The sequence below is a fragment of the Megascapheus bottae genome, chromosome 18 (assembly GCF_031878675.1).
Source record: "Megascapheus bottae isolate mThoBot1 chromosome 18, mThoBot2.hap1, whole genome shotgun sequence".
Taxonomy (NCBI): domain Eukaryota; kingdom Metazoa; phylum Chordata; class Mammalia; order Rodentia; family Geomyidae; genus Megascapheus; species Megascapheus bottae.
Genome location: NC_143526.1, coordinates 29,414,260 through 29,428,238, shown reverse-complemented (window position 1 = coordinate 29,428,238; position 13,979 = coordinate 29,414,260). Strand labels below are relative to the sequence as shown.

Sequence of the window (13,979 nt, the reverse complement as noted above, 5' to 3'; positions counted from 1 at the left end):
GCCCCGCGCTCCGCCTCGGGTCCCCGGCGCAGCCCCCCGCGAGCACCCTCCCCAACGCGCTTCTCCCTTAAGAGCACCTCCGCCCCAGTGCACCGCGCCGCGTCCAGCGCGCCCACACCCCTACCTGGCCGAGCGCCCCCTCTCTCCCCGCTCCCCACCCTTCTTTCTCCCCTCCCCTCTTCCCTCTCCCCGGGTGCCTCCTCTCGTCCCCCCCCCGTGCCCCCCCTCTCTCCAGTCCCTCCTCCTCCTCCTCCCCCGTGCTCCTCCCACTCCCCCTGCGTGCGTCCTCCCCGAGCTCCCCTCCCCCCGGCCCCCGCCCGTGCCCGGTCCCGCCCCCCTCCCCCGCCTCCCCGTGCCCGGTGCCCCCTCCCCCTTCCTCCCGGCCGCGGCGCCGCCGCCGCCGCCCGCCTGGGCCCTCCCCCCGGCCACCCCCGCCCCCGGGCCAGGCCGTGACGCGCCGCGGCGGTGCCATCCCCTCTCCCCGGGCGGCCGCGGCGGTAGCAGCAGCAGCTGGAGCGGTGGGGCTGTCACCGCCGCCCGCCCCGTTCACTCGGGGAGCCGGACCGGCCGTGTCCGCCTCGCCGCCCGCCCAGGTACGGAGTCCGGCCCCGACCCGCTGATCGGGCCTCTTCGGGGCCCCGGCCGCCGCCCCCCTGCTCCTGTCGCCGGCCGTTGAGCTGCGGTTAGGGGGGCGGGGGGGCTGGGGGTTCCGGGAGGGGAGCTCCTGGGGGGCCGCCTGCGCCGGGTCTGAGGAGCGGACGAGGGCGAGTGACTGCGCCCCGGGCGGAGTGGGCTGGGGCGGGGGGGGGGCGGTGTGGCCGAGCGTGGCGGGGGTGGGGGCTGGAGCGGCACGGCAGGGGCCGCAGGGATACCGAGGGGTGTGCCTGGCCCCGGTGCGCGGGCTGCCGGGCGCACCCCACTCCCGAGCGGTGCGCGCCGCCGGTCCGGGGGGCGGTGATTGTGCGCGCCGCGCCGCGGTATTGTGCCGCGGCCACACGGTCTGCAGCGGGCCGGGATCCGCGTCCCGGGAGAAGACGCCCGCGGGGGGCCGGGCTCGGGGCGCCGCCGCCGCGGGAGGAGGGAAGTGGACCGGGCTCGGGGAGACGAGTGAGCCCGGGGAGCACCGAGTGGCGGGGAGTTGAGACGCGGTTTGAGGAGTTGAGCCCACTTTGGCAGGGCCCGTCCCTCCGCGAGGGGCCCGAGTGCCCCGCTCAGGTACGGCGCCCGGGCGGAGCCGCGGGCACCCGCGGCCAGGGGGCACCGGCTGAGGGTGGCGGCCGGCCGGCCGGCGGGCGGGCAGCGCCGGGTGAAGTTGGGCTGACCCCTCCGCCCCCTCCCCGCCGCCCTGCGCGCCCTCCGGGGCCGGATTCGGGGCCCGGCCGAGCGGTTTGTGGAAAGCGGGGAGTGCGGCCCGCGTCTTGGGGCTGCGGCTCGGGTCCAGAAGTCACCCTCCTCCCGCTCGCAGCCGCGCGTCGTCGGAGTCGGGCCGCCCCTGCTGGTCGCCCCCTACCCGGCCGCGCTTCCTGGGGGAAGTTCTCATTAAGCCTGGCTAATTAGCATTATTCCTGGAGAAAGGTTAAGGTTAGACCGTCCTTCTCCTTATCGGGAGGCCTACCCCCCCCCCCCCATTCCGTAGTCCTTCCTCCCTCCCCTCTCCCCAAGAGCACAAAAGCACAAAAAGAAAGTGTGAAGAGGCGGAGATCAATGGAGAAGCCACAAACCCATTAATTCAAATGGAACCTCCCCCCACCTCTCTAAAACATTGATTTTTCTTTCTGTCTGCTCTGAGGGGAGATGAATAACCTCCTGATTTCACCTGAGATGGTGTTTGGACTATGTGATTTCCTCCTCTTTCTGAGGATTGTGGCCTGAAATAGATTCTCCCCTGAGATAAAGCCCTACTTATCCCAAAATCAGCTGGAAACCCCCTCCTAGCTCCCCACCACCAAGTGGGGGGCCTGTGGAAATGTGGGAGGAGCGCTCAGTCTTCTGGGGAGAACCTGTAGTGATGGGACCAGGTCCCCTGTCCTAACCCCTGAAGATGCAAGCCAGTTGATCTGTTGTTGGGTTTGTTTTTTTTTTGGTTGTTGTTGGTCTTTTTGGTTTTGTTTTTTCTTTTTCTTTTAAAGCCCAACTGTGACCTTAGCTCTGGCCATTACTTTAACTCCCTGGTAGTAAATTACTCCTTGGTTGGAAAGCCATTGAAGCCTAAATGTGCTTTTGAATAATAGACATCTCATCCTGCTCCATGCCTGCATGTCCCACTCCATTCACACCTTCCCATCAGCTGCAAGCCTTCTTCCCAGCTGAGGAGGATGGCTTTGGTGTGCCCTTGACCACCCTTGGCCATAAGGAGCCAGTCCACCCCTGAGTTGCTTAAGAACTTTTTGTTTTTTTCTTTTTGTCGTGTCCAGGTTCTTTTCTTGGAAGGGACAGTCCTGTAGGGGGAGAATAGGTCAGAGTGGTTTTCCTTACCTACTCCTTTGATTGGAAGAAGCCTGTCTGTCCAAGCTCATGTCTCCAGTGTCCCTTTTAAGGAGACCCCTGTGGATGGCAGGGGCTGAGAGTCTCAGCAAGGCCCTCACGGTGAGGAATGCTGGGAAAACAGCCAGTTGCCTTTGCTTAGGAACAAAAGCCCGTTTTACCCTCCATCCACTAGTGGGAAGGTGTGGGAAACGCTCACTCCCAGCATCCAGGCATCCATTACCGCAAGGACAGCAGAGCGTGCACATGTAGATGTGAACGTGGTTCTGACAGACACTCCGTGTGTGCGTGTGCATGTGTGGGAGAGAGGGAGAGGGAGAGGATACCTACAGTGTGGTAGGTGATTGGCTGGAGCTCAGCCCTCCCTGCTTCACATTTCCCAGAAGAGCTTGTGCTTGTGTGGCTAGTAAGCAGAGGAGGCCTGCTAGCAGGAAGGAGTACAGTTGTGCAGGGGAGTGTCCCCGGAAGGCAGGTCTCCTCCCCCAGTGACCAGGTGGGCTCAGGGTGTAGCATGAAGCAGTAACTTTGGGAGCCTAGAGGAGCCAGGATCTGACGCAGATCCCCAACCCCTCCTATTTCATCCCTGCAGCCAAATCATAACAGGGGTCTGAACCCCTTGTTGGTCCGGATCCCGGTGGTTTTTACCTTCCATTAATGAGCCATCTGATGAACTGAAGTGGTTAAGTTGGGGTCAAATGTGGTTCAGTACCTTCCTGGCATGCTCAGAGGAGGTGAACATAAATGCTCCCAGAGGTGGAGCCGGGGTTGGAGTATTCCCAGGCTTGGCAGGGGCCGAGCAGGTGCTCCAGAGGCAGTGCCAAACACTGGGTGGAGAAGCTGTGCCACCTCCCACATCATGTTGCCCACCTGCTTGGTATAGATCTGGTGCTGGGATAGCTGCTCGAGCTAGTATTCTTTCCAGCTGGTCAACAAACTCAGGAGGGCGGGGGCTGTACAGAAGGGATCTACTTCCTGCCTGGCCCAGAAGCATCTCCTGCCCATCCCTGCCCCCTCAGCCTTTCCTGAAACACACACCCAGAGCTCCTGGTCCCAGCGTGTGGCTTACTGTTGCACTCATTTCTCAGCAAAACCTCCTCCTTTTCTTTCTCAGGCAAGTGGTAGAGATAGAGTTACAGCTCCAAGGAAAGGCCTGGAAAATATTGTGGGAGGCACGCCCCAGGATCCCAAGTCCTGGAGGAGGCAGTGGAACCCAGTTCCAGAGAAATCGACCCCAGTTGTAAAAGAATCAGGTTACTGATAGCACCTGCCCATAGTTACAGCCATGGATACAGGCCTGCTCCCACCATTCCCCTTCCATCTCTGGGTCCCCTCTTCCTGGGACAGCAGGGCTGTGGTTGGCACTAGCTTGACTGCCAACAGAGGACCAAGGGCCTCCCAGCTGGGTGGAGAGACACTGAACTTGCACCTGAATTTTGGACTGAAGATAAGAGCAGTCAACTCCTCTTTCTCTGTCCAGAGTCAGGACTCCCAGGCAGGGGTGTGTCTCAGAGGCTGCCTTGGTGCCACCTGTCACCCTGGTCACTGGAGAGTTCCCTTTGCCAGGAGAGCAGTTGGGCCTGCTTCCCTGTGACCCACTGTGACTCAGGCCTGATGGTGCTAAATACATGGCAGACTAAGATTACCAAGGGGGCAAGGCCACAAAGCCTCAGGTGGTCCAAGGGCAAAGGTTTGAGGCACCAGGGACAGCCGCCTGTCCAGTTAGCCTGGGTGTGGTAAAAGAGGACCTAGATACAATGGATTACACACACTCTTCTAATGCAAGTAACACTGAAGCTTGTTAACACGGGAGAGATTGGCGGCCCAGATTCCCTTGGGATTCCAGAAGGGACCAGCAAGAAATGACTGACTTGTAACCTCTGGGGGAGCCAGGGAGACCCCTCAGTCTCAGCACTGAGGCCTGAAGCTTTACTACTGCCTTCTGCAGGTTCCTTGGGACTTAGAGAAAGGATGGGTTCTAAGCTATATGTGCTGATAATTACCTGTGCAATTAGCCCCCTTAGCCAGCCCTGGCTTGGTCCTGAGTATATGTCTAAAGTTATCCCATCTCCTCTCTGTGCTGGCAGCCCTGACCCCTGATAGTGAGGCCCTGCTGCAAAAGGTGGGTGCAGAGAGGCCTCTGGGGGGACCTTCTTTCCAGGTCATCCCTACATGGTAGATGTTGAAGGTGACTGCATCAGTCTGACCAGAACTTGTTTGACTTTTCAGTTTGTTTCTCATGCCATTTTCTCTCTTAAAAAAAAAAAAAAGAAAAGTTGGCAGGGAGTTTGGTCTAGTGGTAGAGTGTTTGCCTAGCATTCACTAAGACCCAGGTTCGAGTCCTCCATACTACATACATAGAAAAAGCTGGAAATAGTGCTGTGGCTCAAGTGGTAGAGCTCTATCCTTGAGAAAACCCAAGGTCAGTGTTCAGGCCCTGAGTTTAAGCTCCAGGAATGGAGGAGAAAAACAAAAAAGAGTTGCACAATTTTCAATAGAACCACTGCTCTCAAAGCTGGGGTTCAAGTGGCAGAACCCCAAGGGCTTTGGGGAAAGCCATCACAAAGGAACTGGGCAGGAGTCCCATAAGCCTTTACCCAATGCCCGTGAGTCAGAATTTTTAGCTGGTTCCTCACCCCCTTCTCCATAAAACAGTCTGAAGCATGGAGCAAATACTCAGGGTACCTTGCTCTTAGAGACAGTGTACATGTGTACATGTTCTCTCTAAGGGTGGATTCAGCTTCCCTGTGGGTTCCCTTTAGGTCTCATCTTGAGGCACTGTATCACTAAGATCTAAGGGTAGAAGTGTGGCATGTGGCCTTCTGGCTTTGAGATGTGGTCTCTGGGTGCAGACTGTTGGGATTCAGACCCCAGCTCTACCACTGGCTTTGTGCCCTGGGCAGATGGGCAAGCTTAAGCTTTGCTGGGTTGTGACCAGATCTGCAGATAGGCTTGCCCTGGGTGCCTGTCTCTCACAAAACCCTCTCCCAGAAACCTCATGCATTTGGGCACCTAATGTTCTTATCAATTGATTTCATTGTCAGTGTAAACCACAACCCACCTCTTCCCAATGGGACCTGCAGGGCTGGGTAGGGTACAGTCCATTTGCTTGGCAGTGTGTGGGGTGGTGACAGCTGCAGCAGGGGAAAGTACACTACTGCCAACCCACTAGTCAGGGTCCAGGTCTTCATATGGCCTCCATTCAAGAGCCATACACAGAGGGGCCAGAGTCCTTAATTGTCAAATTAACGTGGCATCCGCATTATACACCTGCATCCTGCCAGACAGTTCAGTTGATTCTGTAAGTCTTGGGGGGCCTCGTGGAGAATTTAGAGCATATACCCTACTCTCCACTTTCAAAAGTGGAGAAGACACATAGCTATGGCTGGGCTAACAATATGGACAAGCAGGTGGCTTAAGAAGAGGACTGGGAAGAACAGGACAGAGCTGATGGTAATGGACAGAGTTTGGGGGCACAAAGTGGGTGTGTCTGGGCCTATGCTGTGACACAGATCTGGCTCTGCCACTTGTTAGGTATGAGCTTTGGTGTCTGGGTACCTGTGTCCTCAAAGTCTTTTGTGCTTTCCTGCCAGGGCCGGTTTTCAATGGTGATCCTCAGATCTGGGCCCCTCTGGTATGGTGAAATGTTACTCCAAGCTGGGTGCCCATGGGCTATGCCTGTAATCCAGGCTACTTAAAGGCTGAGATCTGAGGATCCTGCTTCTAACTGCTTACCTGATGGGCCTAGGGAGAGTAGGTTGCACCCAATAAGTAAAGGCCTCTGGATTGCTTTGGCTTTGCTGAGCTGGTTTTGATTGGCCACCTGTCTGCCGAGCACTGAGCTTCAATACCGTTCATGCCCTCCTGAATTATCCCTGAGCTCCTCTGGGTATAGTGATGTGTTATACCACCCTGAGTGCCTGTGGCTCATGCCTGTAATCCTAAATATTCAGGAGGTTGAAACCTGAGGATTATGGTTCAAAGCCAGCTAGACAGGAAAGTCCATGAGACTCTTTTCTCCAGTGAACCAACAGAAAACCAGAAGTGATGCTGTGACTCAGTGGTAGAATGCTAGCTTTGGGCAAAAAAAAAAAAAAAAAAAAAAAAAAAAAAAAAAAAGTATAGAGACAGTACCCAGGCCCTGAGATCAAACCCCCAGGACAGATACACAGAAAACAGAAAAATCACTGCCTCAGCTTTGAGCCAGAGTGGGTAGGTATGGCCCTGCCCACAGTTCCATGTACCTCTGGAGAAAACACTCCCCCGGCCACAGCTGCCGTCTTGCTGCTCTGCACTCCAGCAGGTAGTATGTGCCCAGCTTGCTGTTGCCCATTTCCAGAAGGCCATTCCATGTGGACCCACACACAGCTGCGTCTCCCTTCATCTGCTCTGCTCAGTGCCCTGACCATTGGAACAAATGGCCTTGCAGGTCATGCTCCCCTTGTCCTCTGCTTTAGTTGACTTTGCAGCCCCACTGCCACCAGTACGAGATGGTCTGCTTATTGACAATGCCCTCTGTGGATGGGGATGAGGGGGCTCCAGGAAAGCCCCCTTCTGTGGGGACTTTTATCTGTGGGTCCACATATAAAATTCCACATCTAGCCAGCACTTGGCCCTCGGTTGTGTTCAGTGAATACTTTTCTCAGTGAATGAATGGAGACTCTGAATAGGTGATGCTTTTAAAAGTTAACTTAGCCCAGTGTGCTGGTGCCTTCTGTGATGCACCACTGCAGAGGCTGAGGCAGGAGGGTCCGGAGTTCAAGGCCAGCCTGATAACATAGTAGCATCCTGTCTTAAATACATACATGCATATACATATATATACATATACACATATATATGTATATATATATATATATGATTTCATTGTTATTAAGGTGCTGTGCAGAGGAGATGATCCTGTCTTTAGAAAAAAATCTTGAGTCTGGGAGAACATCTCTTAGTGGAGTGCTTGCCAAGGACCAGAGTTAGGTCTCTAAGGAAAGCAAAAGGGGGGACAAAAGTTAATAGGAAACCTTTTACAAAGGAGTTTTAGTTTGTTTTTGGTGGTACTGGGGTTTTGAACTCAGGGCTTTGCCACTTGAGTCATGCCCCTAACCCAGGAAACCTGGTCTTTTACTTAGTTCTCCACAAGTCTGCCTGATTTCAGTGTGCTTAGGAAGCCTGACCTGGGAAGCCTTGTCTGCCTCCCAGAGCTGGCCACCATGGCACCTCTGGAAGATGGAGAGCCTCTTGCTCTGGGCTCCAAAGGGACCCTACACCAGCAGCTTCCCCATGCTAACGTATAAGAGAGCTTTCACCCTTTGTATAGAACAGCCTTTGGATCTGAAGGGCAGGCCCCTCCCCTGGAGTGGATGTGAGTGAGGTGTGGTCAGCAGGGAGGCTGTGCTTGCATGGGCGGCAGAGTGAGAGTGCCCAGTGCTTACATGTGGGTTTTGTCCTGAGTCTCCCAACGTGACTTGAGGGCCTCAGGCCATGTCCTAGCCCTGCTCCTGTTCTCCAGACTCGGCGCACAGGGTCCACAGTGCTGTATAGAAGCTGTGGGATTCCAGGAAATTCTGCTGGCGAGCAGGAAGGGAGTATAGGCTGAGCCCTGTTCCTGAGCACTTGGAGCAGATGTGTCTGCCTCTGGGAAGGCAGCCGAAGAAAGTTCAAACCAAAGTGTATTTGCTCACCATAAAAGAGACGTCTGTGAGGGGGCCGAGGAGGGGAGGCTTGGGGGTTGCTCTGCTGTGGGCCCACAGCGGCCATTGTATCTTTCTGGGGCTGGGGAGAAAAGGAGGCCAGGCTAGTTCTGGGTGTGGAGCTGCTGGCTCATCTTTCCTGTGTTTTGCAGTGGGTTCCCAAACACAGTTGCTTACTACTCCTGAAAGAGGCTGGGTTAGAAGGAGGTGGGGTCCCTTCCTGCTGGAGGGCTGGATTCAAGGGGCCCCGCCCCGGGGGTTCCCGGATGACTGACCAGCTGAGAGGGGAAAGGAGCCGGCCATCCGGCTGTTTGGAAGGCCCTGGCGCCCCCCACCCCCACCTCAGGCACTTGAGCCCCCCCTCCCATCTGATCAAACCCTGGCCTGCCCCACCCCCTTCCTTCTCCACACTTCTGGGGCTGGCCTTTTCAGCTCTGGAAGCCACCCAAGAGCATATCTTTGAAGCACAGCAAAGGTTAGGAAGGAGGAAGACAGAAATGTCCTCTGGGCTGGGGGAGTGGGAGAAAGGAATTCCATGCATGCTCTCTAGGAGCCCTGGTGGGGGCGCCCAGCGTGTCCAGCTACCAGTGCTGGCTATGTGGCCCACAGAGACCTCTTTCCTAGGCTTCTGTGGTTGGGAAGTGGTAGCCAGTCAGGGCCCTTGTTTACGAGGCTTGTTTCAACCTTGGCTCACAAGGGTAAGAGCCAGGCCCTGCCATCCGCCCCACAGGATACGAGACCTCGTAATTGTCTTCAATTACAGACAGTGCGGGCCCTCAGCTCTGGCTTCCGACAGGAACCAGAGCCCTGGCCACTTCCATGGAGGCAGGCAAAGTACCACCCAGCCCTTACTACAGGGTTTAGGGGTTCCTTGTGCCTGCTTAAGGCACTTCTAAGTCCCCCGCCCCCCCCCCCCGCAAGTAGCCCATCCCTGTTGAACACCCACCTCCTTTGTTCCTGCTCAGGATGAGACTTCTGTGAGCAGTGAAGATTTTGATATGAATGACTCCACATGGATGTCAGCTGACCCCCACCTGGCCTCCAGCCTGAGTCCCAGCCAGGACGAGAGGATGCGGAGTCCACAGAACCTCCACAGCCAAGAGGATGGTGAGTGCCTGGGCAGTGGGCAGGAGAGGGCTGCCTTGTCGTTCTGTTGGTGACCTGAACAGGCTCTGGGAGGTGGGATCTGGCCAAGGCAGCCCAGCTGGACTTAGAGGCAGCTCAGTGTTCTTCGTGTTTCTCTGGGCCCTGTGGTCCGCAGCCCCTGGTCCAGAGAGCAAGCCACTCTTCCCAAAGAAAGGACTGGATGGAGATGATGGGGCAGGTGACCTGGGCGCCACTGCTCCTGTCTGTGAGCGCCAGCGCTTGGGCTTGTGGGACATGGATTTTAAAATCATCGCGACTTGGTCTGGGAACGTTAACAATGCGCTTGACCCAAGCGGCAGTGAACAAGTGAGCTGCCTTTCTGTGTCTCAGAGTTCCTGTGGCTCTGATGAGGCTGGCTACAGAACAGGATCACCTGCGGAGTGACCAGGCAGTACCAGGCCCCAGCCTCTGAGACCATGCCCAGGGAGCCAAGCTGCCTCCTCCAGCGTATTTCTCAGGGTTGGAGTGTTAGGGTCAGAAGTCAGACTCTAGAGGCCCGCTCTGAGCTCCCATGTGGAATCTGGGGATTGGCTCTGGGGTTCAGGCCTCTGCCTGGCTTCACAGGGCTGAGGACACAGAGGTTGTACATGTAGTCTGAGTACCTGGTAGGGTTCTGATTTCTTGGATTCTCTGGGAGAAGGTGACTGGGGGATGAGCCCAAAGCTGGGCTTCAAAGAAGTGGGGTGTAGGAATCAGCAATTAGGAGGGGTCAAAGGCCAAAGCCTGGAATGTGAAAGGGAGGTGTAGGGTTAAAAGAGGGGGGGGTGTAATGTTAACTCTGCAAAAAGGGTGAGCCTTAAAGAGTAAATAAGGGGTAGGAGCTCTGCAGCTTGGGTCAAAGTTCATCTCCATGGCAGAACTCGCACGCCTGTCTCTGCTGCCTGCCCTCCTAGCCTGAATCTGGCTTTGTCTGGGAGGAGCCTCAGCCTACAGGCAGCTGGAGGTGTCTGGCTCAGGGACTGGGGATCCCAGAGTTGGCTGAGTGAGTGAGGAGTGGGGTGCGAGGCTGGGAATGAAAAGGCTTTTGTGCCTCAAATGCCTTGTGAGGTCAGCGAGACCCCCTCGTGCCTCCAGCCTTCCAGACCATTGCTGCCTTCCGGCGTTCCCACGGGTTGGGGATGGGGGAAGGACACACGGCGCTGGGGGCTCTGGGGCTCTGTGCCCAGTGGCCGACCTCTGTCCTCCTCTGTGCCCAGCAGCTGACCTCCATCTTCATCTGTGCCTTTAGCCACACTAAAAGAAAGCATGCCAAGACCACTGGTTTTTACCTTCCCAAGAAGGCTCTAGAACGTTTTAAAGTCCAAAGTAATATATTCCCAAGAAGCTTGTGGCATAGTTCTCACAATCATCCTTGGGAGTGGTCTCTTGTCAACACACTTCCTGGGAGATCGGAAGGTTTCAGGTCTGCAAGTTGGCAGCAGAATGTAGAGTCTGTGGGGACTTAGGGTATCCTTGGCACCACTGATGCTGCAGTGGGGGTGGGGGCTGGGAGAGGCAGAGGCTGCTGGGTTCATTGTTCTGTGGCTATCTTGGGTGAGAGCCCCCAGCCCCTCGCAGCCTCTGTTACAGGACTGAGGCAGGCTGGCCCTTGACAGGATGAGAGTGTTTATCTGGGTGGATGGCAGGAGCTGGAGCCGGGGGTCAGAGGAGATGGTGTTGTCTATGATACCAGTAATTGAATTATTCAATCAGCAGCTATTTGGAGGCTATGGGCTGATATGTTCCCCAGGGACTGGCCTGGACCCAGTGTAGGGCTACGGGCCCTGCAGAGGCCCTGTCTGGGTCTCTTGTGACCAGCATGCATGCCCAAGAGTTCCCAACAGTTCTGGCTGTGTGTAAAAACAACAGCACAGCGTAGAGTCCTGGCCCAGCTTTCCATTTAGTGAGCTGGGTTTGTGGGGTTCCGGGTGTTCTCACATCCCCTGTTGCTCACAGACTAAGGCCAGGGCAGCCCTGTGCTCTGTATCCAGCTTCAGGACCACGCCTGTGAATTCAGCCCTACCAGCCCAGGAGGGGGATCTTGATGTGTGGCTTGGGACACATGGGACAGATAGATATCTGATGCCTTCCTCACCCCCGCCATGTCTTGGTCTCTGTTAAGTCCATCCATATGTCTGGGATCTGCTGGGTGTTTGCTGCTCTAGTGCCCAGTGGAGTTGCATATACAAAGAGCTGCCTCTGAGCATGCCATCCAAAGGGGCAGAGGTCCAGTCCTGGTTGGGGACAAGCCGGGCTCTTTGTTCCCCACACAGCTCCCCAGCCCAAGCACTGGCTCCTCCCACCCCCCAGAAGTACAGAGCTTCAGGGCTCCCAGGCCTGTGTTGGTTCATAATCCCACCACCACGACCAGCCGGGTGACACATCCCGAGTGACTGGAGAAGCACACCCCTTAAGAGGTGAAGGGTGTGTGTGGTATGGGTTGGTACTGGGGGCCTGGGTACCTTAGATTTGTCAAAACTCCAGGCTAACACTCTGTCTCGAGCCACATCTTCTATTCTGGCTTTTTGGAGATTAATTGGAGATTAGAGTCTCACAGATTTCCTTGCCTGGACTGGCTTCAACTGGGACCATCAGATCTCAGCTTCCTGTGTAGCTAGGATTACAGATGTGAACCACCAGAGCCTGGCTTGTTAGGGCTTTCTTATTTTATTTAAAACAAAAACAGCAAAAAAAATTTTTTTTGAGAATCTCGTGTAGTCCAGACTGGCCTCGCTGTGGTTCTACTGCCTCAGACTATTGGGGCTACAGATATGTGCCACTACACCCCCTTCCTTTTTAATTTTTAACAGAGAAAGATGGAACCTCGGGCTTGGCAGTGCCAGCCTGTGGCTGGACCTTGCAGCCCAAGTGACTAGGGGCTTGTCTTGCAGGTCGTCCTGCCCCTTAGGGACCCCTCGCCACCTCCTGTCCCTGCCTTGGGGCCTTACTCTCCCAGACTGCTGGTGGCAACTGAGTCTTTTTAGCCATAAGGGACAGTAGCACTGCTCCCCTGCCCTCCCTCCGCCTGAGCCACGCTGCCTGTGCGAGGACATGGATCTGGCCTGTCTTACCATGGAGACTGGGAGCCCAACCAGGGAGGAGGAGTGGGAGGCCAAGGTAGGCAAAGGGACCATACGGGAGGTCCCTGCTCCTGCAGGCCCAGGGCAAAGCAGACTGGCTTCTCCTGCCACCTCTGCTCAACACCATTCAAAGTCCCTCCAGACCCCCTGTCTGGGCTTTCTCCCAGGTGGGCAGGGCCCATGTACGTGGGAGCAGGGCATGGAGTGAGCACGTGGAGAGGGGTTGTTGAGTGACAGGGTGGCGGAAGGTGAATCTGAGCCACACACCCCCAGCAGGTGCACCAGGCCATCCCCCTAAGACCACTCATAGCAGGACAGGGACCCAGTCCCCACTGCTGGCCCCTCCTTCCTTCCATTCCCCAGCCCCTCACTCTGCCCCTTCCTGAACGGAAAATGTGAGGCCTGGCCTCCAGAAGGGATGCATGGGGGCAGGGAGCGGACATTACTCACCTCCCAGGCAGACAGGAAGCCAGCACAAGGGCACAGCAGAAGATCCTGCTTCCGCCTTCTACAGCACAGGTTGTTGGGGTGCTGGAGGAGCATCCAGTCCTCCAGCCCAGCCCCACCATGTGTGCTCCTCAGATGAAACCGCTATATCCTGGCTTCTGGGGCCCACAGGCCATGGAATCATATCCCATGTCCCCTCTGGCAGTACTTACTGCCAGCCTGAAACCCCCATCTACCCTGTGCCCAATGCCAAATCAGCCTGAGGCCAGGCACCAGCACTGAGGGGTCCCCCGGCTCTACCAAGGCTCTGGGAACCCTGGAGTCAGGTGCAAGCATTGCATGTTGTGCCATCTGGCTGCCAGCCCCCTCCCTTTGCTCCCCAAAGCTTCACTGTCTCTCAGGGTGTTACCCTTTCTTCCCCACCCTTCCCCTATGCCATGTATGTCCTACCCCTCACTGGGACAGAGCCTCCATTGCACTTAAAGGTTGTCCCTGAGTCCACCATGCACTCAGCCCTGACTCTGAGCGTAGAACTGACCATTCCCACTGCCAGCAGAGGCCGTGTCTGCACTGGGAAAGGAACTTGCCCAGACCTCAGTTGGTGGGTTCTTCCCAAGCCTCTTTGACCGTTCCTGTGGAAGAAAGTATATTTCATGGCTTACAAGCTGGGACTGCGGGGAGCTGGAGTCACCTGCCCAAGCACCAGCCAGGTTCTGGGCTGGCATGGGCAGCCCAGCACTCTGTCCAGCACTCTGCTCTGGATCTGCTGAACAGTGCCAGCCTTGCCCCTGCCCTACAGTGAGTTCATAGACACGCTGCTTGCCCTCTCTGAGCCTTGGCTTCTGTCTGTGGCACAGCTGACCAAGGCAGTGGTGTGTTCTCAGAAACTTGTCTATCAGCAGACTAAGGCCTCCTGGCTCTCCTGCCTCTTGATGCCCTTTGGTGGGGCCTTCTACCACCCAGATATGCCCACAGAGCTGCCAGGCAGCCCCTGGAGCAGGTAGGGCCTGCCAGTCCTGGCGGGCTGTGTATAGGGGTCTGTCTTCCTTTTCCCTGCCAGGAAGGACCCCTCCCCTTGGACACCCTTTCCTCTGCCTTTTTCCTGGGGTGCCCTTCTCCCTAGTCTCTGTAAGGAGACTCTGAGGATTCATACAGGCCCACC

At 56.4% G+C, this 13,979-nt stretch overlaps 1 protein-coding gene across 9 annotated transcripts in view; it reads left to right on the top strand.

Annotated features, from left to right (window-relative positions):
- Nol4l (nucleolar protein 4 like) overlaps window positions 1-13,979 on the top strand; it is a 115,965-nt gene that overhangs the window by 85,250 nt on the left and 16,736 nt on the right. For 7 of the 9 annotated variants that reach the window (XM_090352165.1, XM_090352173.1, XM_090352167.1 and 4 more), the window contains one exon: window positions 9,131-9,272. In XM_090352165.1, the coding sequence (XP_090208291.1) occupies window positions 9,131-9,272 (142 nt within the window). Of the gene's footprint in view, window positions 1-517; window positions 594-887; window positions 1,216-9,130; window positions 9,273-13,979 lie in introns of those variants that run through there. The other 2 variants (XM_090352171.1, XM_090352172.1) reach the window with 2 other exon arrangements.